The sequence below is a fragment of the Polypterus senegalus genome, chromosome 13, assembly GCF_016835505.1.
Source record: "Polypterus senegalus isolate Bchr_013 chromosome 13, ASM1683550v1, whole genome shotgun sequence".
Lineage (NCBI taxonomy): Eukaryota > Metazoa > Chordata > Cladistia > Polypteriformes > Polypteridae > Polypterus > Polypterus senegalus.
In genome coordinates, this window is record NC_053166.1 from 63,064,541 (window position 1) to 63,091,834 (window position 27,294).

At 40.7% G+C, this 27,294-nt stretch overlaps 1 protein-coding gene across 1 annotated transcript; it reads right to left on the reverse strand.

Annotated features, from left to right (window-relative positions):
* Nucleotides 1–1,316: 1,316 nt before the first annotated feature.
* On the reverse strand, nucleotides 1,317–25,534 carry LOC120543007 (platelet-derived growth factor receptor-like protein). The gene is made up of 6 exons (XM_039775820.1): nucleotides 25,248–25,534; nucleotides 18,099–18,444; nucleotides 11,283–11,434; nucleotides 7,620–7,913; nucleotides 2,863–3,002; nucleotides 1,317–2,080 (listed from the first exon to the last, which is right to left on the reverse strand). Exons 1-6 carry the CDS (start codon nucleotides 25,303–25,305, stop codon nucleotides 1,871–1,873), a joined length of 1,200 nt encoding a protein of 399 aa, XP_039631754.1. The 5' UTR covers nucleotides 25,306–25,534; the 3' UTR covers nucleotides 1,317–1,870.
* Nucleotides 25,535–27,294: the final 1,760 nt, after the last annotated feature.

The window sequence follows — 27,294 nt, forward strand, 5'->3', positions numbered from 1 at the left end:
TCCTGTTCCTCCTTGCCCAAAGGAGCAGATACCGGTCCTACTGATGGGTTAAGGACCTTCTAGGGTCCTGTCCAGCTCTCCTAGAGTAACTGCCTGTCTCCTGGAATCTCCTCCATGCCCTTGAGTCTGTGCTGGGAGACACAACAAGCCTTCTGGCAATAGTCCTGGAGAAGTTCGACTACCTGTACCTCCTCTGTATGGTCCAGGTATCGCCTCATGCTACCAGTAGTGACACTGACTGTAGCCAAATGCAAAACTAGTGAAGAAACAGTCAGAAAAGATGAGGAGGGAAAAATGTCAGTGGCCTCCACCTGTTAAACCATTCCTGTTTTGGGGGTCATCTCAAAGTTGCCCCTCTAGTGCACCTGTTGTTAATTTCATTAACACCAAAGCAGCTAAAACTGATTAACAACCCCCTGTGCTACTTAACTGACCAAATCAATATCCCAGAAGTTTCATTGACTTGATGCTATACTCTAATTAAAAAGTGTTCCTTTAATTTTTTTGAGCAGTTTGCAATGGCTGGAGTTTTAATAGGGAGTGTTACCTAGTGGCCAAAGCACTGGCTTTAAACTGGTGAGTTTGATTGAACCAAACTCCAAATGTGTACATTATAATCGTACCCACTTGCACAATATGCTTAAAATGTATGTGTTTACTGATCATTGTGAGCCAGTGGGCCCGGTGATAGAATGAAGCTTCGTTCAAGTTTGTTTGTTACTTGCACTGATATCGTCTGGATTAAAGGGGTCCGATAAATGATTGGAAGGAGGACAATGTACTAGTAAGGAGGCGTATAAAAAGCTGTCGGTAGCCTCTCTTCTGTTCTGATGTGTTTTCATGCATGTGTTTAGAGGAACAGACTTGCATTGAGTTTTAAACCTTTAATAATACAGTGAAACTGTGGCCCTCTACTACTTCTTTGCCTTGTCTTCTTAATCTGCTTTTCAGCTTCACAATCACAGGGATTTTTTGTATTATTTTGACCGCAGTTCATTACAGTGCACACATATGTACTCACCTTAGGGCACTTAGATTATTCAGTCCGCTATTCTTTGGGATCCACAGGGTTAGCACAGCACATGGCAAATCCTCCAGCCAGTAGTCAAACCATCTCCAAGGGCACTTTGTTGGCAGTGCTACCCTCCCTGTCACTATAATGTTTTTGTTTTACAGACAAAATCTGCATCATCTGTTACTAAAGGATGGGGCTGAAGACATTCAATTTACTTTAGAATGAAACAAGGCACATCTTTATAAAAATAACAATAAAAACAATACTGTTAAGCATAAGATTGGAGGGAAGACCCAAGAAGGACAATATGTGTGAATTTTACTCAAAATGGAATATAGCTGACTTCTGTTTGCTGGAACAGCTCAGAACGGGCCGCATGTGTTAAAGATCTGAGTGAGACTCCTTCATCCCGTGTTTAAATCGCCATTCTTTGGTTCAGTGTAACATATGCAAGGTTATCAGTCAGATCAAAAGTCAAAAAGAGCAGGAAGACAGAGGAGAGCACACGGAGTGCTTGATAGCTCCATCTGTGACTTTTTCTTTGGGAAATATTTTTTTACAATAAAGCTGTATAGCCTAAAATAGCATCACTTGAGGGGCAGCATCTTTGAAAAGGGCATCGTGTCCCCTATCCACATTCACAACCACTGCTGCTGATAGCTAAGCAGATGACTAAAAGCTTAGAAAGATTCACTCTCCCCAAGTCCACAGCCCAGCCTCTAGCTCTGTATGCAAACCTTCATCCAGTTCCTTTCAAAACCTTCTACACTGGGCACCTTTGGAGCTTTCCGAGATACCATTCTGATAGTAGGGGTTTCTGTTGGTTTAAATAACTTATTGTGAGTCCTGTCAGAGCTATGCTGACCTAAGAGTACGAGCAGGCAATACAACAACACTGGTGGAGATGCTAGTGGATCCCTCCAGGTTCTGGGCTGTACAAATGTAGGTGCCTTGGTCTACTGGTCGCACTTCATCTACTAGGAGTACTGTCTCAGATTGCTGCAATGATCTTCCTCCAGCGCGGACTGTCCTAGTGGACTCCTGCGTGTAAGGGGGTCGGCCAATCTGTGCAAAAAAAAAAGAGATTTAGATGGAATAAAACAGCTAGGTCTTTTATTCTTTCACTATGCATAACCATTTTATAAAGAGAAGGAAGTCACATTACCACAGGGGAAGAGAAAAACACACCATACCCATAGTGTTATGGGGGCACTTTAATTACAACTGACAACCGTGACTTTGGAAAGCAGGAGTAAACATTCTGAACAAACTCAACACAGAGAGCATCCCAATCTGACAATGAAGGGCTGTTTATTTTAGATCACTCCATGATACAAAGCGCTGTGTACAGCCAATATGTCTTAGCGTGTTTTTTTTTTTTAGAGCTAACAGCAAGGGTACAATATAAAAACTGTGATGTTCAAATTTAAAGTCTAAACTTTTATGAAGTAACTCTGACAAGCCCCAAAAGCAAGATCTACAGTACAAAGGTAAGCAACTGAGGTAAACGTCATTCAGGTGTACAAGGGCATGGTGGTGGTCTTGGTGGGCCGGTTTAAATGTAAAAACACACAGACCACAAAGTAAGTGCCCATTGTTGGCCTCGCCAACACCTCTTCCAGCAGCAGCCCACTTTTTTCCTAGATGGTCTCCCATCCAAGTACTGGCTGGGCCTGAACACGCTTACTTACCTTCAGCTGGATTTCCTCTTCTGAGGTGTATGTGGTATGGCTGCTGGCTAATAAGTAGCTGAGATACTTTGAAAGAGTTAACTTTTCAAGGTGGTAAAAAAAAGAAAACACAGAAACAACTGGGAACCTGCACGACCGACTTAAAAACAGGTTTACCTTCTCCCCGGGATACTCCCATGTAAAGTCGATTGCCACATTCAGGTCACCAAGCACTGTGCAGGTCACTTGTAGATTCTGTCCAACATGGACTGACTCAGATGAGGCTTTGATTGCAGGAGCTGGAGGACTTGCTGGATCTAATGATTTTCAAGGGAAGTGTATAGAATGAGAAAAAAATATACACTGTATAAATACTGTATATATATATATATATATATATATATATATATATATATATAAGTATATATATATATATATATATACAAAGTGAAAGGCATAGAAAAAGCACCAATTCAAATGGCCTGCAAAACAGAATGAGGACAGGCCATCTTTTCATTGTCAGCTAAGGCGACCTCTGATATGTGTTTGAAAATTTTAGAACTCACAAACATTTCATTACTTAGAACTGAATTATGCTTACATTGCTTTTTGGGCCATTCTGATAGAACAACAACAACAACGTTTATTTATATAGCATATTTTCATACAGATACTGTAGCTCAAAGTGCTTTACATAATGAAGAAAAGAGAAATAAAAGACAAAGTAAGAATTAGAATAAGACAATACTAATTAACACAGAATAAGAGTACGGTCCGATGGCCAGGGAGGACAGAAAAAAAACAAAAAAAAAACTCCAGACGGCTGGAGAGAAAAAATAAAATCTGCAGGGGTTCCTAGGCCACGCGACCACCCAGGCCCCTCTGGGCTGATGATAGAGGTGTGCTCCCAAGAGGGAGAACATGGACTTTAGGTACAGGCTGAAATGCTGAATCGACATTGCTTCATTTAGTTAGGGTCTAACATTTTTATTTTAGCATTCTGATTTGATTTAGTTCAAGCATAGCAATTAATTGTTTCTCCATATGACAAAAGGTTTGATCTTTTGAATATTGTGTTTGTTTAAGAACTATTTACTGAGTGTTTTGAAAGTTTCATTTAAAGTAAGGATAATAAGCAGCATGACAGCACTCAAAGGATTGGCACATATAATAGATGAGGAGTGAACTCTGTTGAACTTGCTTGGCTTGACTTTGACGAAATCACAGAAATGTTTGTGAATTTCTGCAAACTCAGTGAAAAGCATTGAGGTCAGTGGGGAAGGAGAAACTGAATTAGTTGTGAGTGGATTAAAATTGTCTTTTAAGGGTCCCTGAGGGCCAGGGAAGCACCTGCAAACTGTGCTGGACCGATTATTGAGACAGCAGTGTTAATCACAGGACCACCATGCCTCCAAGAGATACAATTATATTCCAAATCCAGAATATTTTGAGTTCTTTATCTCTCCCTGCATCTCCTGAGCTCCTATCACTATGACTAACTAAATCCATAAAGCCTGTCATGCTAGGAAGCAGTGTTATATACTCGGGTGGCTATGCCTGTCACTGCCTGATCTGCACTACTTAGTGAGAAGCATAATATGTTTAAAGGAAACTACACCCAAAAACCGATATTTTTTTAATGTTACTTACCCCTTGTGGTTGATAGTGACAGCTAAGAACATTTTTAATCTCATGTTTTCACGTTGATCGGAGCTAACAAAGTTTATGCTTAAATGGTGACCAATGTTGGATAATAGCAAACAACATCAAAATGTTCATGAAAAAAAATTCATACTACTTGTGTCACATAATTGGTGTCAAGTCATCCAGTCATATACTCAAAATGTGCAAAATGTATGCATTTTTTGCTAAAATATTTTTATATTGATTCCTCTATTAACACAAAAGTAGCCCATAACGCAGAACCCATTCAAATGGTGCTGGGCTTCTGAATTTAAGAAAAAAAGTTAGATTTGATTTTTTTTTTTTTGAAAAAAACTTGTTATTGATAGTTGAATTCAAACTGAAGTGGGCCCTAGCCCTAGGTTTTTTGACTCTGACTTTTGATTTAAGTTTATCATTTTGGTTTTGATAGCAACATCTCTTTTCTTCTCAGTAATAACCCCCGGCTTGTCCTTGACTATGATTTTCATCTCTCTCTGTCCTTTCTTCACACTGTAATCTCAAGAGACCCTGTGTCTTCTAACACTTGACAGTAAGCATAAACCTGGGATTAACAGATAGTCTGTGAACACTGGAGTCTTCCATGGAACAGCACTGTAGGTGAAGGTGGGCACACTGGGGCTGACAGTTCGGTCCAGGGGTTCTGTGAGTATTGATTATCTATGCAATTATTTGTTAAATCTACACTAAGAGAGATCTTTTTACGTGGGATGCATAATTAATGAAAAAAGTAAGTAAGAAGAACAGGAGGGAGAAGATCGTCACCAACAGGACATCTGCATTTCCAGACAAATGGGCAAGACAGAAGACTCTGCAGAGTGAAGAAAAATCTGAAACAGCCATGCCTCTATACTTAGCAAGATGCATGTTGATCATCATTTGTATCTTTACAGAAATTATCCTTAAAATAGTCTTTTGAAAATACTGTATGTTTTCCTACTTTTATACTACTTATGGTACTGTGTTTTTTTTAATTCTACTTTATAGTAATATTGATTTTCTTTTGTTTGATTGGGTCAGGGTAGCACCTAGTGTGGGTGATTGCCATATTCTCACTGTGGTTAGCAGCTAAAAAAGAATGTCTCTAATAGAAAGCCATGTGACATCTGCTTCTGGGATTGGCACAGGTGTACAGTAGCTCAGGTCTGAAGACAGCCACTTGGTCAGCTTGCGCTGAGGTAGTAAGTCTCCTTGCTTGAAGCATCTGTTCACGAGCAGATAAGACTGTACACGTGGGGCGCTATAAAGCAGATATACCTCATACACTCTTACAAACAAAACAGGTATCAGTACCTATAGCAAAGGTTAATCAAAATAACAAACACAGGAACTACCATGATCGTATACTCAAGGTAAAGTGATAAGAGCCCCTGGTGTGGGTGACTGCCATATCCCCACAAGGGTTAGCAGCTGAGGAGAACATCTCCAATAGAAAGCAGTGTGGTGAGCGGTGACCTGCTTCAGTGATTGGCACAGGCTTGAAGAAAACCGTTTGGTCTGCTTGAGCTGAGCTGGCAAGTCTCTGTGCTTGAGGTAAGTACACATGTGCAAGTAAGACTGTACATGCAGGGCACTATAAAGTAGTTATCTAACACTCATATAAACAATACAGTTAACAATAACTATAGCGTAGGTGAACCAAAATAACAAACATAAGACGTTCCACGATCATATATTCAAGGTAAAGTGAAAAGAGCTCCTTGAGTGGGTGATTGGCATATTCCTGCAGGAATTAGTAGCTGTGGAAGTAGCAACACAGTGAGTTGGCACCTACTTTGTTGAGTGGCACAGGTTAAATTTTAAATCCATATGCACAAAGCATACAATTATACAACTCAAAATTATATATCGAGCACATCTGTCTCGACTAAAACTCTCCAAAATGTTTCCAGGGCAAAATCCAACCTGCGAACGTTGCAACCAAGTCCCAGCCTCACTGGGTCACATGTTCTGGGCCTGCACCAAATTAACATTATTCTGGACAAAAATTTTAATTACCTGTCAGACAGTCTTGGACTCACAATCCCTCCTAACCCATTAACAGCTGTGTTTGGGGTTCTTCCAGAGGGGCTTAAAGTGGAGAAGGACAAACAAATTGTGATTGCATTCACTACACTCTTGGCACGCAGACTCATTCTGATAAACTGGAAGAACCCAAACTCTCCTCTTTAAGTCAGTGGGAAACCGATGTGTTATACTATTTAAAATTGGAAAAAATCAAATACTCAGTTAGAGGATCCGTACAGACGTTTTTCAAAACATGGCAGGATCTAATCAGTAATATTTTAAAATAAGTTTATAAAGCACAGAGAATTTATTAATTTAGGTATGTTTACAAGCCTTATATTTTACGCTGTTTGGCTTGCTCTCTCTCTCAGGGGTGGGGATTGATCTGTTCTGAACTCAATTCTTCTTTTTGTAAAAACTTGATTGTTTTGTATGGATTGTAATAAAATTAATATAAAAAAAAAAAAATTTAATCTAAAGACAGCCATTTGGTCTGCTTATGCTGAGCTGGCAAATCACTTTGCCTAAGGCAGATGTTCCCAGGCAGATAAAGCTGTACAGGTGGGGGGCTATATAACAGCTGTGATGGACAGCTGAGATCTTTGTCCAGCAGAAACGTCTTTATGTAAGGACCGGGAGAGAGACGATATCTCTGTGCCACGGAATTGGAGCATGGAAGCTCAACCCTGTTGGGGCCTGTGGTCACCACCAGGAGGCGCCTGGATGATTAAAGAGACCTGGACTGCAGTGCTTCCGCCACACCAGGAAGTGCTGCTGGAAGAGAATCCTGATGCACCTGGAGTGCTTCCCGGTGCCCGTGCAGCACTTCAGCTACACCAGGAGGTGCTGCAGGAAGATCATCAGGGAGCACTTAGAGAACATCCAGGTGCAATATAAAAGAGGCCACCTCACTCCATTCAGAGAGCCGGAGTCAGGAGGTGGAGGACAGAGCTTGCGAGAGAGGAGTGGAGGCAGCAGAAGAGAAAGAGAGAAGAGAAAAGAAAACAGAAGAAGGGACTCAGCTATTTGTGGTGATTTGTGTACTGTGTGCAGGAAAAGGAAAAAAAATATAAAATGTGGGTGCTTTGGGTCTTCTGTGGTCTGTCTGTCTGTCTTTGTTGGGGCTCATTTTTCCACACAGCTATTTAAAGTTTAGGTAAATTTGCACAATGACATAAACATCCAGTGACACTGCAACTGTTTGCATATAGTAACATACTAATTTAAAAATTCTTTTCACTTACAATTAACGTAGATCAGCATGTACTTTGTAGAGATCTGCCGTAAATCACCCAAGCTGGCCATGCAGAAAAGTGAGCCTGCATGGTGAGGTTTTGGCTGACGGATGGTGAAGCCCTTCTTCAGATCAAAGGAAATCTCCACTCCATCTACTTTGACCTCCTCGGGGGGGAACTCTCGATGCAACGTTACTTTGGCTTCTGGCGATGTCACCTGGCAGGGCAGAGTGGTAGGTCGATTGGTACGCATCTGTACCACTTCATAGTAGTCTGCCGATGGCACAAAAAGCTCCTGTGGGTCTAAGCATATGCATGACACAACGGGTTAAACTGGGCATCTTCCGGAGCTTCAGTTATGACAGCAGCTCCCTTAAACGCAATGTTTTTCACTTATCATGAGCTGTTCCGTTCCATTTCAGGGTTCATATAATCCTTTCATTCACTTTGTAAACTGAGGCTCTTCATGTATTTTAAATGGGTGAGGTTTCTCTGTTGTATATATTCGATTTTGTTGATTAATGCTGCATGAGTACATTATGAGTTTGTGGTGTATTGGTTTGATGTGTAAATCAATTTCTATGTTTACAGTAATGTTGTTTTAAACAGGAAACAAAATACTAAGAAAAGTTTTATTTTAAAGCTATTGAAGTAATTCAAAATTACTTGAAATGAAAGTGGTAGAAGGAAGTGACATCCTTGTTGTATTACATCTCCCACCTTCAAGTTTTTATCACCAGTGACACCGGTCTGTTCCCTAAAATTAAATAAGCATTCAAAGTTTTAACATAATGGATAATCTGAAAGTAGTTCCAAAAAAAAAATAATGGGAATAATTTCATCCAGTGGAACAATCACTTCCAACCATGCACAAAACGTTTTACACCATTAAACTTCACCAGCTCCCAGAATTTTGTTGATCTGCTGATTGTCAAGTGTTAAATATGAACACCATTGTCAATAAAACTTCTGTCTGAACTAAACACATTATAATTTCCTTATTTGTACATTTAGCATGCTGATGAAGAAATAAGCATCAAATGGTCTATTTCTTTAGTTATTTGGCATCTACTTCTCTATTTTATGACACATGGTAATTCCCTTCACTTGCTTGGCTTTACTGATGGAGAGTTGGTCAGACTGGGCATGTGCCAACATTTCAGGCTCCCAACTAGTTTTGTAGTGGTGTCACACACAAGCACTTGAGAGGCAATCTAAGGACTTAACGGAGGGTAAGAGGTTGATTAGCTGCATTAATGCCTTTTCTTCCTCGTTCACAGATCTCCAGAAAGGAAATCCAACTAAAGCTCCACCCAATTCCGTTGCCAGACCACACCCTCCTACTGACCTCACTTCTGGCAAGGACCCACCTCTTCCTGCCCACTACCTATAAAGATCCAGTCACCTCACCTTCCAAATCAGTCTTAGTTTGACTCAGTCTTGTATTACTACTCTGCAGATTGCTAATTCTCTTGCTTAATTCAGTATATTGGGTGGATCGCCCAAACCTTTTTCTTCTCTGTTTATGTCTCTTCAGTGGCTATAATTTAATTTCTTGTGCCCTGGTTGAAAGTTCAATCCATCAAGGTAGTTGAACTCACTAATTTAAAGTTTTAGAGCTTGGGGAAGACCAGTAAAACACTTTGGTCCATCTTCATGTTCACTTGCTCCATTCCTGATGTCATGCTCATGAGCTATGGGAGCATTTTCTTCACAGGGAGTATATTCTGCACAGGAAAATATCCTGGGGGCTGAGAAGATGGTGACATCTCTTGGATTCTAGGTCTAGGGTCCACCTCAGAAAGTCCCATCCCTTCCACCCATTCTGCTATATAAGAGCGAAGCAAACCATCGATGTTCATTCACGAATCCACATGTTAAGGAGACAGTACTGAGTCCCTAGGAGTGACTTAATAACAAACCCAAACGGTTTCTTGTACTTTAAAGTTGATGTCACATTGCACAACTTCTAGTCAGAGGCGATGTCGGACTTGACAGCTGCATCTGTTGATCTCATCACCAAAATGTGAATTTGCATGACTAGAAATCACAGCGTATGTAAAATCAGACAACTGTGGGATGACTTTCCAGCACATTTTCACATTTCCATAGTATCATGAGTTTGCTCCTTTTTCTGACTACCAATAATATTCTGCCTGACTGAGCCGGTCCCCCTACAAATGTTTACAGGTACAGTGAATTCATCAACAATCTTAGGCCCTTTATTCAATTCTATCATAGAAAGTAAAACACAAGACATCATACTGATGAGCCTTTCTTCAGTATGCAAGGTCCAAAACACCTGCCTTCTTTATTCCTTGTCTGTATGCTGATTGGTTGTCAGGTGTTATGCACACAGAGCCCACCCCTACAACTTTTTTGTTTGTCATGGGAGAACACCGCGACTCACTAAGATTATGCAAATGATGTCTTTGACTGAAAATTGCTAGAAAAGTCGTGAAGTTTGACATGACATTTACATAATACTCATTAAGCTTGATATTATCATATATACTCACATATAAGTCGGGTCTTGAAACCTGAAAAATCGATCATAAGATCAGACCCCGACTTATAAGCCCATTCAAAAATACAACACTTAATTTTTTTTTTAACATCTTGCTTCCTCCAATCTCGCACACATCGAATTTTGTTGCAGCAGTGCTGATACCAATTTCTTTCGCCACTTCAACGACTTTTAATTTAAAACCAGGTTCATATTTTCTTCTGATCGAATGCTCCATCGTAGATAAGGGATGCTCTTACGATAAAGGTATATGAGGGTGTGAGATACAAAAAACACAAATCAGTGCAAACGTCGCTTTAGAATCGTTCGGGTATTACTGGTCATGTAGGCACAATACATAGAAAAAAAGGCAGTATGCTCTGCTGTTACTCTCTCAGGTGGGTGTTAGCATATCATAATCTCTTGGACCAATAGCGTGAGTTTTCTGCATTTGACTTATACAACCGACATTATAAAATACCGGAAATTATACGGTAAAATCAAGCCCCGGCTTATCCGCGGGAGAACTTAAACACAAGTACAGTATATACGGTAAATGGAAATTCTGTCTCAGACCCTAACCTTTGTTCTCTCTGTTTTGTTACACTGCTTTCGAGCAAAAACAGAAAAAAAAAATACAAATATCAGAAACCTGCACCAAAGTAGCAGCAGATTTGCAGTATTTGATTAGTTGTTGTATTGTACATCATATTTAATGTGCTTAAACTGCACTTTCCAAAAATACTGATGTAACAGTTTCTTCAAATATGTACAGTAGTTACATTTATCAACAGAATAGTTTAGCTTTCTGTTGTAGTATCTTTGAAATTAAAAAAAAATAACAATACTTTTCTGAGTGTCACCCATCTTTTGATTTACCGTCCTCTTTAACGTTGAAGTTTCGCTGAGAAAATGCAAATTGGAATGTGAATGAAAAACCCCTGATGACTGTTTGTTTCTGACACTTGACTAGTGAGCAAGGGTAGAAGTTTAGTCAAAGGCAGTTAATCTCACCTCTGATTGAGAACTTGGTTAAACGAGGGCTTAGACCAGAACCCCTCACCACAGGATATCTGAGCCTGATTATTTCTTATTCTTAATGACAGGCTTCAGGCTGAAAAATAATCTTTAATCTTTAGCCTTCCATGATAATAAAAATCTGTTACCTGAAAAGAAAATAAATGTTTTGACTGCTTTGTCATAGATCCTCCTGCAATCTCGTTCTTCACAGTAGAGAGGATAGCACGTATATTCCCCTGTGTCAGCTGCTGTGGAGTTCACCAGAATGAGAGAATTGTACTTCTCATGCTGAATAAATCTATGCAGAAAAAAAGAGACCAAATGCATTTTGTCAGGCTAATTTTACCAAACTTGACTATGAAACCACTGTACTTTACTTTCATTTTGGTTCTGTGAATTAATACTTACACTGCCCTCCATAATGTTTGAGCGAAAGACACATTTTTCCTTGATTTACTCCTCTGCTCCATGGTTTAAAATTACAAATTAAACAATTCAAAGGTGATTCAAGTGGACATTGCAGACTTTCATTTAACTGTATTTGTATAGTCACAGCATGTAGAAATTACACTTGTTATACATGGTCTCCCCTTTTTAGGGCATCATAATGTATGCGACAATGGGTGTCAGAGTCATTTGCAATTACTCAGGCGTGTTTCATTGCTTCATTAGATACCTCAGTTTGCTGTAGTTGCCATTGTTCAACACAGCAACACAAGTTGTGCCAAAGAAAGTCATAAAGAGGGGTAAAAACAAGAATAAAACCATTAGAGACAATGGTAAAACCTTAGGATTACCTGAATTAACTGTCTGAAATATCTTTAAGAAGAAAGAACGCACTGGTGAGCTCAATAACTGCAAAGGGACTGGTAGGCCAAGGAAGACCTCCGCTACTGAGCACAGAAGAAATCCGCACTGTGGCAAAAAAAAAGCCCCAAGCGCCTGTCCGACATATCAGAAACAGTCTTCAGGAGGAAGATGTGGATGTGTCACAGACAACTATCTGCAGAAGACTTCATGAATAGAAATACAGAGGCCACATTGCAAGATGAAAACCATTAATCTGCCACAAAAACAAGATGGCCAGATTAGTTCACAAAAAAGAGCTTAAAAGAGCCTGCAGAATCGTGGGAAAAGGTCTTTTGGATAGAAGAGACCAAGATGAACTTGCATCAGCGTGAAGTGCGGAGACAAAAAGGAACTGCTCAAGATCCAAAGCCACCTCATCTGTTAAACATGGTAGTGGTGGTATTATGGCTTGGGCATGTATGGCTGACCCCGGTACCGGCAAAACTTCTCTTCACTGATGACTTAACTGCTGATGGCAGGTAGGCCTACACAACGAATTTGTAGATGTATAGAAACTTCTTATTCACTCAAGTTCCATAAAATCCTCCAAACTCATTGGATGTCCTAAAACAAGATAATGATCCCAGACATACTGCTAAGGCAACACAGAGGTTTTATAAAGCTAAAAAAAATGGAAAATTCTTGAAAGGCCAAGCCAATCAAGCCAGTCACCTGATTTAAATCCAACTGAGCATGCCTTCCATATGATGAAGAGAAAACTTAAGGGGATAAGCCCCCAGAACAAGCAGCATTAGTGGCTTGGCAGAGCATCACCAGGGAAGACCCTCAGCACCTGGTGATGTCCATGAATCACAGACTTCAAGCAGTCATTGCATGTAAGGGATATGCAACAAAGCACTAAATATGATGGCTTTAATAGACCTGCCATTGCTGTGTCCCAAACATTATGGTGCCCTGTAATAGGGGGATCATGCAGAAAAAGTGTTGTCGTTTCTATATGCTGCAACCAAAATGTATGCAGATACGGTGGAGTTAACGTCTGCAACGTGTACTTTCATCACATCTGAATTGTTTGATCTGCAATTTTAAACTGTGGAGCACAGCAGTAAATCAAAGAAAACTGTGACTTTGTCTCAAACATTATGGGGGGCACTGTATCTCTTAATCAGATATGATTTCCTGATTGAGCTTGAGCACACTGACCCTCAGTCTGAATTTCAAGCTACGCCAATGACAGCAATGAAAACTTCCATTTTGTTCATTATATAAAAATGTTTCTGCTACTTTACCAAGATTCCTCCTTCCATTTCATGTCTGATGTTGAAGCCCTTTATCTGTCCTTAGAGACTGCGTACATTCAAAAAACAGTCACTAGAGTTGTGTTTTGTACTTGTAAATAATTTAGACCTCTTTGTAAAGATCTGTTTCACTTTGACAATCTTCTTCTTCTTTCGGCTGCTCCCGTTAGGGGTCGCCACAGCGGATCATCTTCTTCCATATCGTTCTGTCCTCTGCATCTTGTTCTGTTACACCCATCACCTGCATGTCCTCTCTCAGCACATCCATAAACCTTCTCTTGGGTCTTCCTCTTTTTCTTTTCCCTGGCAGCTCTATCTTTAACATCCTTTTCCCAATATACTCAGCATCTCTCCTCTGCCCATGTCCAAACCCACGCAATCTCACCTCTCTGACTTTGTCTTCCAACTGTCCAACTTAAGCTGACCCTCTAATGTACTCATTTCTAATCCTATCCATCCTCGTCACACCCATTGCATATCTTAGCATCTTTAAATCTGCCACCTCCCGCTCATCTCCTGCTTTTTGGTCAGTGCCACCGTCTCCAACCCATATAACAAAGCTGGTCTCACTACCGTCCTGTAGACATTCCCTTTCACTCTTTCTGATACCTGTCTGTTACAAGTTACTCCTGACACTCTTCTCTACCCATTCCACCCTACCTGTGCAGTTGATCCCAAGTATTTAAACTCATCCAACTTCGCCAACTCTACTCCCTGCATCCTCACCATTCCACTGACCTCCCTCTCATTTACACACATGTATTCTGTCTTGTTCCTACTGACCTTCATTCCTCTCCTCTCCAGAGCATATCTCCACCTCTCCAGGGTCTTTTCAACCTGCTCCCTACTATCGCTACAGATCACAATGTCATCAGCAAACATCATAGTCCACGGGGACTCCTGCCTAATCTCATCTGTCAACCTGTCCATCACCATTGCAAATAAGAAAAGTATCAGAGCTGATCTCTGATGTAATCCCACCTCCACGTTGGATGCATCCGTCTTTCCTACCGCAGACCTCACCTCTGTTACACTTCCCACGTACATATCCTGTATAACTTTTACATACTTCTCTGCCACTCCCGTCTTCCTCATACAATACCACAGCTCCTATCGAGGCACTCTGTCATATGCTTTCTCCAGGTCCACAAAGACACAATGCATGTTTCACTTTGACAATAGTCTCTTTCTATTGTGTCAAAACAGGCAAATCAAATCCACTGTGATTCAGTGTTGTACAACCAATAAAATGTGAAAACGTCTAAGCCAGAGGCCGAGCAGTCTTGCAAAGAAGAAAGGGGACACACTGCAGTGTGCAAAGCTGATAGAGACCTGCGCATGCAGACTCAGGACTGTCATGGCTGCCAAAGGTGCAGCTACAGCACTAGATACTGACTTGAAGGGAGTGAATATTTAGGCGTTTAATTATTTTGTTTTGTATATTTGTTGTTAATTTAGATCTGTTTTCACTTTAACATTATTTAACAAGCCTTTTTCTTTTGATCGGCATCAAAAATGTCAAATTAAAACCACTGTGATTCAATGTTGTATATTAATAAAATGTGAAAACTTCCAGCAGGGAGAATACACAATATGGGAACACTGAGCAGTGTGCCAGAAGACATCGAGAAAGAATAGAATGGACATGCGCATTATTCAAGGCAGTGAACTTTTACTGCACTTGATGTTAGATTTCTGGCGTATATTTAGCAAACAATTATTTAAACTATAATGTTCTGTGAAATGCTGTACTCGCTTTGTGCGTTGCATGTGGTATTTGTAGCTGCTGATGTATTGTCCTTTTCGTTTCAGTGTGGCACCTGTGCTTTGGGGTGTGTAGTGAAGACCCCGCTGCTAAAGCAAATGCTGCCTTGAACTCGCGCGGTGAACGGGATCGATGAGCTGCATTGGGCTGAACCGCCGGTTCTCATCAGAATTGTTCTAATGTTCTAAAGGGCCTGTAAGAGCAGCAGGCAGACTCATCACAAAGTCGACCAGAAACACTGCAAAGCACAAATGATGCTTTAATGCAAGGAAGAAGAAGTTCTAATGTTCTAAAGGACGGACATCGTCATCATCACTGCACTTAGGTGCACTGCAGAGAAACAGCACGTATCATCATATTTACTTTCTTTAAATTGGAGTCCATTTTGCTGTGTCTGTACAGGTAGTGAGTATTTTTCATTTGAGAAGCTTTAAAAACAGAATAATGTCCCTCACATTATGCTTTGCAATTATCTTCTAGTGTGCTTTATGACCTATTTTCAATAACCATGACTGTCACTTCTCATTCATCATTACTTTATAAAACATCTGAAAGATTAAATATGGCACATGAGGCATGACAAAATAAGCACCAGTTAAGAGGGACTGAAGCATTGATTTTCATTGTTTTATCATAACTTTGTAATCTCATCTCCATGTAAGCATATCGACTTTACTGAGTGCTCTGCTTGCTGTTCTTTGTTATGCATTCCAGTGTAAATCAACGTAATGTTTCATCCATCCATCCATTTTCCAACCCGCTGAATCCAAATACAGGGTCACGGGGGTCTGCTGGAGCCAATCCCAGCCAACACAGGGCACAAGGCAGGAACCAATCCTGGGCAGGGTGCCAGCCCACCGCAGGACACACACACACACCAAGCACACACTAGGGCCAATTTAGAATCGCCAATCCACCTAACCGGCATGTCTTTGGACTGTGGGAGGAAACTGGAGCGCCCGGAGGAAACCCACGCAGACACGGGGAGAACATGCAAACTCCACGCAGGGAGGACCTGGAAAGCGAACCCGGGTCTCCTAACTGCGAGGCAGCAGCGCTACCACTGCGCCACCGTGCCGCCCCTAATGTTTCAAAGTTTTCATTTTGTATCCCAAAGAAAATATATGACCAGTAAACAACAAAACAAAACTAAAATGCTACTACTGTACTGTATATTGAATGTTAAGGCGGGGCTACCAGTTCTCATAGTTATGCCAACTAATGAAATATGGGCTCTCAGCTTATAAAAATGCATCATCTTTAACATGATCTTCACTTTATACCCAAAATGCAGCAAAGATGAATTTGCAAAGAAATCAAAATTACTCAAATGTAATCAGATTGATAAGGGTGGCATACCTGATGTGTTGAACTGACCCTGAATGCCACTCACCTATCACTGACTGTTCATGTGAAGTTTTCACATTTTCATCACATTTAAAATTGATGGTGCTTTCCCACATCCCAAATGCATGCAAGGACGGACAGACAGAGACATACAGATAGATAGTGTGGCAGGTGGCTGGGGGTGGTACCCAGCCAGGAAGACCAGGAGGACCGGAGGAGGGCTTATGCCTCCTTTAGACCATGAGGGGGCGACCGCCCTGGTGGCTTTGGGGACCATGGGAACAGAGCTTTGAAGCTCAACCCTATAGGGGCCCGTGGTCACCACCAAGGGGCACCCCAATGCCTGTGGAGCCCTGGCCCTCAGCACTTCCACCACACCCAGAAGTGCCGGGGGGAAGAAGACCAGGGACACACGGAGAAAATCAGAGCTTGGAGGAGAGGAGTGGAGGCGGACCTACACAGAGAAAGGCATTGTGAGGCCTGGACTTTGGGGGTGAAAGTAGGTTGTGTGCTGTGTTTCACTGTATATAGTTGTAAATAAACGTTTTGTGGTGCTGATAACAATGTCTACCAGTCTGTGTCCAGATTGTATTCCATGATAGATAGATAGATAGATAGATAGATAGATAGATAGATAGATAGATAGATAGATAGATAGATAGATAGATAGATAGTGTGGCGGACAGCTGGGGGTGGTACCCAGCTGGGACACCCAGGAGGACCGGAGGAGGGCTTAGACCTCCTCCAGACCACGAGGGGGCGACCACCCTAGGTGTACTGGGGACCACGGGTACAGAGCTTGGAAGCTCAACCCTGTAGGGGCCCGTGGTCACCACCAGGGGGCGCCCCGGTGCCTGAAGGTACCAGGAAGTGCTGGGGGGAAGAAGACTGGGGACACCTGGAGGGCTTCCAGGTGCACAGCCGGCACTTCCGCCACACAGGGGAGTGTCCGCAGAGGAGTGTCGGGGAGCAGCTGGAGCCCATCCAGGCTGCAATAAAAGGGGCCGCCTTCTTTCATTCGGAGCCAAGAGTCGGGTGGAAGTAGACGGGAGTCTGGTGAGAGAGGAGTGGAGGCGGCCAGAAGGCAGGCACTGGACTGTGAGGCCTGGACTTTGGGGAATCGGTGCTGGAGGCACTGGGTTGTACACTTGACTATACGTGTAAATATTGTAAAATAAATGTGTGTGCTGGGTGACAAACCATTGTTCGTCTGTCTGTGTCCGGGCCACGTTCCACAATAGATAGATAGATAGATAATTTAAAAATGAGGCTCCTTGGCAATTCAAAACTGACCCTGCATGTGGATGTGTGCCCCTCAAGACCCCATTCAGGTTTGGTTCCTTCTTTTCACCTGGTGCTGCTTGGATTGGCTCTGGCAATCCGCCACCCGGAGCTAGTTTAGACAAGTTTGAGAATGTTATGTTAAAATATAATCTGGCACTAGTCACCTAAACATTGTGCCACCCTAAAAAGTGTGATGCATTCATGTTTTAATTGAACTCTCCCACTGTACCCTTAACATGTGCAAATAAAGAACAGACAAGCCTTTCAAAGTGTAAAACAGTCCTATATAACAAGTTTCTTCTTCAAGTCATCTTTTTAGACATTAAATGGCTTTCTCCCTCGCAAGTTTTTTTTTAAGTGTATATTCTCTAATCTTTGTGGCTTTATAAAATTGATCTTAATATTAAATGAGTGATCTAAGTTTTCTAGGATGACTGCCACTTTCTAGTGTGCTGTACCTGAGTCTGCCTTCATCTTCCTCCTCCAGGTACTCAGGGTAGGTCCAGTCAAGTGATTTTCCCTTGCAGCGCAGCTCCAGAGTGTCCCCAGCTTTGACAGTAAGGGATTCTCCCACTTTTTCAAACCTTCTTCTGTCTATCACGTGTACCAAGGAAGGTTCTGACGGAGAGGGTGCATGTGGTGGAGGAGTGGTCTTTGGACTCGATTTAGCTTTCGACTTTGTCACTGCTGCCTTGTCTTTTCTAACTGTTGGCTTCACCATGGATCCAATTGTAGGTTTAACTTTGCCTTTGTGGTTTTTCTCTTTTCTTGCTTTTGCTTGATGTTCTTTTTTCTGGCATTGAACTTTAAAGGAATAAAAACGTTAGCAAAATCAGTATCTAACAGGCATTACAAAATGTAATCAAACTCCATCAGATGTGTATGTTCTGAATAATTCACTCTTCCATTCATTCATCAGATAGAACCTCAGGGTCACCCACACGTCATACTGTGGTTTTGTAATGAGAATTACAAACTTGGTTGTTACAATTTATTGCCTGCTGGAAGTTTATAACAATATAATGTAAGAAACTTTTAACTCTTTCAGGGCTGATATTGACTTTTGTCAAAAGAAGGGGTTGACGGTGGTAATCAAATGGTGACCAAACCTGCTGCTATGTTTTAGTTGGACTCCCTTTGCTAGAAAGAAAGATAGCTTCATTGGTTTCACCGAGATTCCCTGTGTTCGCATGAGTAGCGAGGAGTAAACAATGGCAAACATGGCATCGACATCTGATGAGAGATCACGGCGAATGCGTAAAGCAAAATACTCTGTGGACGACGTTTTGCAAATTATCACTGAATTGGACTTTGACGTATCAGACTCTGATTTTGATACAAGTGATCGAAAATGAATGTGAGGTACCAGCATGAGCTGATTGTGGTGCTGAACAGGTTGGTGTAGCTGTAGTATTCACCTGGGAAGACTGCCACTTACACTGACATGAGTTACAAACCAGATTGTCATGTACTGTGACTGTGATAGCTGCTGCCACCCTGCATCCAGCACCGGGTGTTAGCTCCCCTGTTGGAATGAGTTCTTTTGTAATTGCGGCATGTTACATAACTCAAATCTATATAGATAAGATATTTAAAGGCGATACCTCCCATTAGTGATATGGTAGTAAGAAATCACACAGGAGAAATAACTTAGCTTTCTTTAATGATGGCTTATACTGCATAAGAGATGAAGGAAGCCAAAGGCAAAAATCCAGTTTGGAAGTGGGGGCCCCATGTGTAGAGTCTGCTATTTTTGTCGCTGCATTGGAAGGATTTCCAGGATCGGATGACATTATCTCCCAACCGTCTGTCGACTTCAAAGATGTGCCGGGCAATGTTCCAAGGCTATACTCTTACCTTATGTGCAGGCCCCCACTTAGGTGAATCATGCCATTCCAAACAAGGCAAAGAGGATACAGTTTCATGCTGACTTTGACACACAGAAATACTATACAATTGTCATCAGTCTGACTGTCCATTTCGTAGTTGTCCCTAACTTTCCTCATCTTAAAATGCTTGCCTAAAAGTTCTATATGGTGAACTCCTGTGGGCTAAATCTGGTTCTGTGTCAACTGTGCATGTGAGTAGAAAAAGACAGATTTATAAAATATATTTGCAAAGAGCACAGTGACATATTAAACTTATACACTTACTGTATTACACACCCCAGTGCCCCCGTATTGGAAAGACAGCCTGGCAGGCAGCCTGCCACAGATTTCTGGTGAACTGGCAGCCACAGCATGCAGCAACATGACGTTTCATATTGATTTCTGTGGGAAACCATTGCTTTGAGTCCTTTTCAGAAATATCTGTTTTTTGGAAAAAGTTATTCAGCCCTCAAAGAGTTAATCATGTCAGAATATGGTAGCCATTTATTGTGTAACTTGCTTACTGTTCATCAATAATAACTACAGTTCTCCTTGTAGCTGTGCTTGGACAACCTCAGCGACCTTAAAAGAAAGGAGACTTCTGTAGCCAAATGTTTGAAGTGTGATCTGCGAAGTTTAACCCACAGCACAAGATTTCTCTCAAAATGGGTAACTAAGGCCATGAATTGACGCAGCTGAAAAGATCTAAACTATGCAAACCAGCTGACAGGGAGATGGGAAGAAAAAAGTGGAAGACAACTCAGGCAGGCCATTAAAAATGCTGATGTGCCCCCTCTGTTTGGCGATGATCAAAATATGGCCACTTGCTACTGTCCGCTATTTTGAGTGTCCCTGTGAATGAAACCCATGTTTGGCAAATGCACGTTCTTATTTTGGAATCTGAGAAAATAACGACTGCAAACATCAAGTTCAATAACTTGGGCTTATTTTTGATAGTAATCTCTCATTTGAGGAACAGATTCATTCTGTGGTCAACAGTTGCTTTTTCCAGCTTCGTCTTTTAGCCGAGGTTAAGCCTTCTTTATCTCCTAGGGATCTTGAGAAAGCTGCTCATGCTTTTATCTTCTCTCGGCCTGATTACTGCAACTCATTGTATTCTGGGATCAGTAAATCCCTGATATGCAATTTGCAGTTGGTTCAGAAAGCTGCTGCTCATTTTTTGGTTGGGGCAAAAAAGTTTGCCTCAGAAAATCCAATTTTAGCCTCTTTACACTGGCTGCCAGTTAGCTTTAGAAATGATTTAAAATTTTTCCTACTGGTTTTTAAATCGCTACACGGGTCTGCTTCTGCTTGTTTATCTGAATTGTGTGTTATACAGCAGCCATCTAGAGAGCTTTGATCTTCTGGTCAGTTGTCTCTTGTAGCCCCTTGTACTAAGTGCAAAACTAAGGGGGATAGCCGCTGCACCCCATCTGTGGAATTCTTTACCCCATTACATTAAGGAGTCTCCTTCAATTGAGCTGTTTACAATGAGACTGTTCTCTTGCTTTCCGTGATCTTCACTGATACTGATGATAACCATCCTCTTAGCAATTTGTTTGTTTCAATTTACTGCTGGTTGCATTGTGTTTTATTGTATTTATGTATATTGTATGATTTATTGTAAAGCACTTTGGCTATAGCATTAATAATGTTGTTTTAAATGTGCTCTATAAATAAACTGACATTGACCTAAAGCTCTGGCAATTGCACTGAACATTAGAGCTCACCTACGGACGGATGGATGACATCGCTTCTATCTGTACCTATGAAACATGCCTCCCACACTCTCTGAAAGTGGCGAGAGGTGAATTCAGGAACCTCGCGACTGCACATTTACACTGGTAGCTCTCCTTTGAAAATTGTATTGTTGTGAGTGTCCAGTCGATATTTAATGAAGCAAAGTATATTCTTTCTTTAGTGTTAGTCTTAGAATCACCGTCATACCTCTAGCAAAGGGTATAATATAATACAGTCATAAGAAAAAGTTTGGGAACCCCTCTCAATTTTGCTGATTTGAATGCATGTAACTGCTCAATGCTGATTACTTGCAACACCAAATTGGTTGGATTAGCTAGTTAAGCTTTAAGCTTCATAGACAGGTGTGTCCAATCATGAGAAAAGGTATTTAAGGTGGTCAATTGCAAGTTGTGCTTCCCTTGACTCTCCCCTGAAGAGTGACAGCATGGGATCCTCAAAGCAACTCTCAAAAGATCTGAAAACAAAGATTGTTCTGTATCATGGTTTAGGGGAAGGCTACAAAAAGACTATCTCAGAGGTTTAAACTGTCAGTTTCAACTGTAAGGAATGTAATCAGGAAATGGAAGGCCACAGGTACAGTTGCTGTTAAACCCAGCAGGTCTGGCAGGCCAAGAAAAATATAGTAGCGGCATATGCTCAGGATTGTGAGAATGGTTACAGACAACCCACAGATCACCTCCAAAGACCTGCAAGAACATCTTGCTGCAGATGGTGTATCTGTACATCGTTCTACAATTCAGCACAATTCGCACAAAGAACATCTGTATGGCAGGGTGATGAGAAAGAAGTCCTTTCTGCACTCACGCCACAAACAGAGTCACTTGTTGTATCAAATACTCATTCAGACAAGCCAGATTCATTTTGGAACAAAGTGCTTTGGACTGATGAGACAAAAATTGAGTTATTTGGTCATAACAAAAAGTGCTTTGCACGGCAGAAGAAGAACACCACATTCCAAGAAAAACACCTGCTACCTACTGTCAAATTTGGTGGAGGTTCCATCACGCTGTGGGGCTATGTGGCTAGTTCAGGGGCTGGGGCGCTTGTTAAAGTCGAGGGTCAAATGAATTCAACCCAATATTAACAAATTCTTCAGGACAAGTACAATGTTATGGAATGGCCTTCACAATCCCCTGACTTGATATTGAATATTATTGAAAATCTATGCGATGATTTGAAGCAGGCTATTCATGCTCAGCAGCCATCAAATTTAACTGAACTGGAGTGATTTTGTATGGAAGAATAGTCAAAAATACCTCCATCCAGAATCCAGACACTCATCAAAGGCTATAGGAGGCGTCTAGAGGCGGTTATATTTGCAAAAGGAGGCTCAACTAAGTATTGATGTCATATCTCTGTTGGGGTGCCTACATTTATGCACCTGTCTAATTTTGTTATCATGCATATTGCATATTTTCTGTTAATCAAATTAACTTAATGTCACTGCTGAAATACTACTGTTTCTATAAGATATGTCATATATTAAAATGAAGTTGCTACTTTGAAAGCTCAACCAATGAGAAACAAAAATCCAAAGAATTAAGAGGGGTTCCCAAACTTTTTCATATGACTGTATATAAAAGATTGGACTTCATCTCACAAAACCATCTCAGCTGGGGATTCAATTCTGGTTCCGTTAGGTTTTTGAAGTTACTTGTTGTATACATTCTCCAAATGTAATTTGCTTGATTGTATACTACATTACATTTTTTGAAATTTAATTTAAAATTTAATTAATTTTTTTATTTAAATCCACTCTGTTCCATTCCATTCAAACTAGTGTGGGGCTGAAGTGTCACCCGTTGCACGGTGGCACTTGGGTTCTAATTTGGGATCCTGAGGTGGCTCTTATGTAGGCTTATTGGTCTCTAATTACCATTTTGTCTCCCTTCTTGTAGGTTGTGCATCTTCCTAGTCATCAGGTATTTCTTCATCACTGATGGTAGATGTTTAGTAAACATTTGTAAAAGATTGTATTTCTTCCATTTCAGTCAACACAACTGGTCAAATCCCGTCACATTTGAGATGATTATATAACATTGGTTGGAAAGACAACTGGCAGGAAGGAATTCTCATCAAGTGTTGGACAAAGGATGTGACACCTGATGTTGCTTTTGACGTAATCCATCCATCTTCTAGCTGCAGTGTTTTGACTTACCTCTTTACAAGTATATAATATAGAATGTCTGTCTGTCTGTTCCCTAAACAATCCTGAACTCTTTGACCGATCTGGACCTTAAATTTCAACTATATTTAAAAATGGTTTCCACATAAAATACTAAAGGTTTTGGTAGTATTAGGGGATTCCAATAATATTTTATGTAGCTTTTCTAAAATTACACATTCAAGTAGTATCTTAGAAAATCATATTGTTTTGTTATATGAAGAAATGCATCTTCGTGTGGCAGCCAAGTGAGATTACTGCTAAAGTATTGACATAATTTGCGTAAATATGGGCTATAGGATTAGGAATATTAATAGACATGCCATATATCAGCAAAAGAGACAATTATGGTGAATACAGTAGCATCTCCCTACTCAAAGGGTATCTTGTGTGAGGAACGGATTGGCATCCCACTTAGGATGGACTTTGCCCCCTTGCCCATCCAGGTGGTCTTGATGAAGTAAAGTCAGCGAGGGAGCTGTGATACTCCCCTTCTGTGCTAGGATGCGGTTACAGATGAACACTGCAGCAGCAGCTACACCGGGACTGGCCTCCCAGAAGCCATGGAAGGTCACACTGGATGGGCTTGGAAGTCTAGAAGGACAGGACAGTAGGTGACGGCCATCTCATTTGGTCGGCCTCAGTGGGAGTTGTGGTCCCATGGCGCCGTGTGCTAGATATTAATGGCACAAAGACCATTGTGGTCCTGTCTGACCTGAAAGTGCCTCCTGGGGTCAATAGACTGTGCACTGGAAGGACTCAGAGGTCTGGCTTTAAAAGAGAGAGTTGGAGTTGGGAGAGGAGCCGGACAGCACTCTGGAAAGAGTGGAGGAGAAAAGAAAAGGATTGAATTGTGTACCACTGAGCTGCTGTTTGCATATTAAAATAATCTTTGGTTGAAGGCGCGACTGTCCTGGTGTAGTTGTGTCTGGGATGTGGGGTGCTGGTACACCCCTAGTGGCCACACTTGATATTTGAAGAAAAATAAAAATACATTTGTTTTGCAAAACCATTACAATATGCAAGCTTTCGAGTCAATTCAGGCCCCTTCTTCAGGCCAGATGTTTTAATTGTAATCTTTTAGTTAGCCAATAAAAGGTGTCATTTTGCTTGACTCCTCATTACACCCATAATGGCTAACATGGTACAACACCCTAGTGCTACTTTTGAAAAATCAGAATTTATTGCAGCTTTTCAGAAGAAATTTTGACTTGCGTGTAGTTTGAGGTAATTCAATGTAACTATTCTTTTTTTGGTTTTAAAAGGGATATTTAATTAACATAAACTACATTATTAGGCTTTTGTAATTTGCTTTGAGCAACTACTGGATAAAATTGAATTGTTAACACTAAAAAATGCTCTACATTATTTTTCAGGGAAGCATTAATACATTTTCATTTCTCAGTTTCCCTAATAAACTCCCATTTAAGTAACTGGGATTTGGAGCACACAGGTAGAAAACCACACTCAGTCATACTGGGTCAGTTTAAAGATGCCAGTCAATCTTTGGCATGTGAGAAGAAAACCAGAACAATCAATAAAAAGCCCAAGGAATAAAGTGGGCACGTTTCACATTATCGAAAATATTTAAATTGCATCTGTTACACTTTTTTTATAATATGGTCACATACATATTTATGCATTATTAAATATAAGCAACATCAGTGACTTAGTTAGAATTAGCTATTAGGGGTTAATAAATTATTTTCCTAAAGGGCAGATCATTGCAGAGAACATTCATAAACATGCAGTTACATGTCAAGTGCTGTTCATTCTTTGACTTACATAAATGTAAAAAGAAAATACAAACTTACCAACAACCATCAGGAACACTGTGACCAGAGCCAGTAGCAGAAGCCGACCCAGTTTCATTTCTACTTCATGCAGTGAAAAGAAATAAAAAATCCGTCACTCTTGTGTGCTGTCTTGTTGGTATCCAAAATATGGTCTCGCAGCTTTTACCCCCTGAGCAAAGTTTAAAAAGTGAAGTGTAGAAAGTTGTGGAAAATGCAATCAGGGGTAGGGAGCCTCCTACGCAAACATGACTGGCCTGTTCAGCCCAAACTGAATTCCTTTCACAAGGAGGTGGCACTGGAACTAAATTCCACAGTCAGCCCTCAAAGAAGCTATTCAGCCCTAATGTCCTCCGTCTCAGAGCTAATAGGGTGCCGTTTCTCGGCCAGGCTCTCTCTTTACGCTCTTGAGAAAGCACTGAGACGGGCGCTTGTTTGCCTGCAGGATTTGCTGCTTTGATGTTCTGCTCCATAAATATTTTTCTTCAGTATCAAATTCTCATTTGATTCTAATAAGAGTGAATGTTATTTTTACATATATATATATATATATATATATATATATATATATATATATATATATATATATCAATCACTCTAGAAAAATTTGAACTCCAAAAAGAACCAAAAACAAATGGTCAAAATTATCAAAAGTGGTTTCAATGCTACATGGAGAAGAAATTTAGCATAAAGAACAACCAGAAACAAAGGCTTAGTGATCATGAATGATTTGTCATATAAAAAGATCTTGGTCAGCAGACGTCCATAGCCGACCAGCTTTACTGAATGCTGTGTAGCACTGAGCACCACTAAAATGTGCTTTACAGCCCACCTGAGGACATTAAAGTCACTGCACTGAATGACAGCAGACATCAACACAACGTGGAAAGTCACAATTCAGAAGTCGTCCACAAATATCAAGATTAGTGTATGCTGATGGCAACAAGACAGTTCATAAATGTTCAAACTCACAATTCTGAACTGTAAATTTAAAAAAATCAGCATGGAATATGAGATACTGCAGGAAATCAATCCACAGAATGTCTTCACAATAAGGTACAGTCAACTCTGCTGCACAACAATACACCATCATGTACACTAACTCATACAATATTCAATATTTAAATAAATTTGGAGCAAAATGAACAGGTAATGGAATGACAGGAACAACTTGAAGTAAAATTTAATTTGAAACTAAACACATTGGATCAAATGAAGTAAGCAAGCCACACAGACAGACAAACAGACAGACAGACAGACAGACAGACAGACAGACAGACAGACAGAGCGGTACGGGGGGATTGCTTAAAGCCTCAGTGCACATGGACCTTTACAGATTGAGGAGTGTGTGTTTGAGTGCCTCTGTGCACCTTTACCGTTCGGGATGTATGTGTTGTACAAGTTCTCCTGGCTTCTCTCTCCTGTGAGGCATTTATGATATTTTGGGACTTTAAAGAGCATTTTGAACTTTATTTTTCCACTTTCCACTCACGGGACGGAAGGACAATCCCAACCGCTTTTATATAGTAAGAAAGAAGATATCGCACAGTCTGGAGTAGAAAATCATCTTTACCTGGAAAACGAAACTACAAATCCCATCGCAAAATGGACAGGGCGTGTGTGAAACTCAGCGCCTACGTAGCACTCACGGGACGGAAGGACAATCCCAACCGCTTTTATATAGAAGGATATATATATTTTTATTGATTTTGAAATTGAAGCAATTAACATTCCATACAAATAAGTTGAATTTTCCAAACCTAAATTCAACACCCACCCAAGAGAAACAGAGGAGAGCTAACAACCACAGCAAATCTATCTATCTAATTTAAAAGCAGTAAGGAAGGAAGAGTATCCTTTTCCCTGATATAGATGCTTATTCTAAAATGTTATTGATTAGATCCTGCCAAATTTTAAAAAAGTTTTAACAGATCCTCTAAGTGAGAATTAGATTTTTTCCAATTTTAAGTAGTATAGAATATCGATTACTCGATGACTTAAGAATGGTGAGTTAGGATTCTTCCAGTTGAGCAAAACAAGTCTATATGCAAGTATTATAGTAAAGGAA

What these genes read in the sequence shown, in the direction of transcription:
- LOC120543007 (XM_039775820.1), bottom strand. Translation starts at nt 25,305, where the DNA reads ATGAAACTGGGTCGGCTTCTGCTACTGGCTCTGGTCACAGTGTTCCTG. An exon ending in AACATTTATTTTCTTTTCAG is followed by an intron (nt 7,914 to 11,282) that starts GTAACAGATTTT and finishes GCATATGCTTAG; the next exon opens with ACCCACAGGAGCTTTTTGTG. An exon ending in GGGAGTATCCCGGGGAGAAG is followed by an intron (nt 2,081 to 2,862) that starts GTAAACCTGTTT and finishes TTTTTTGCACAG; the next exon opens with ATTGGCCGACCCCCTTACAC.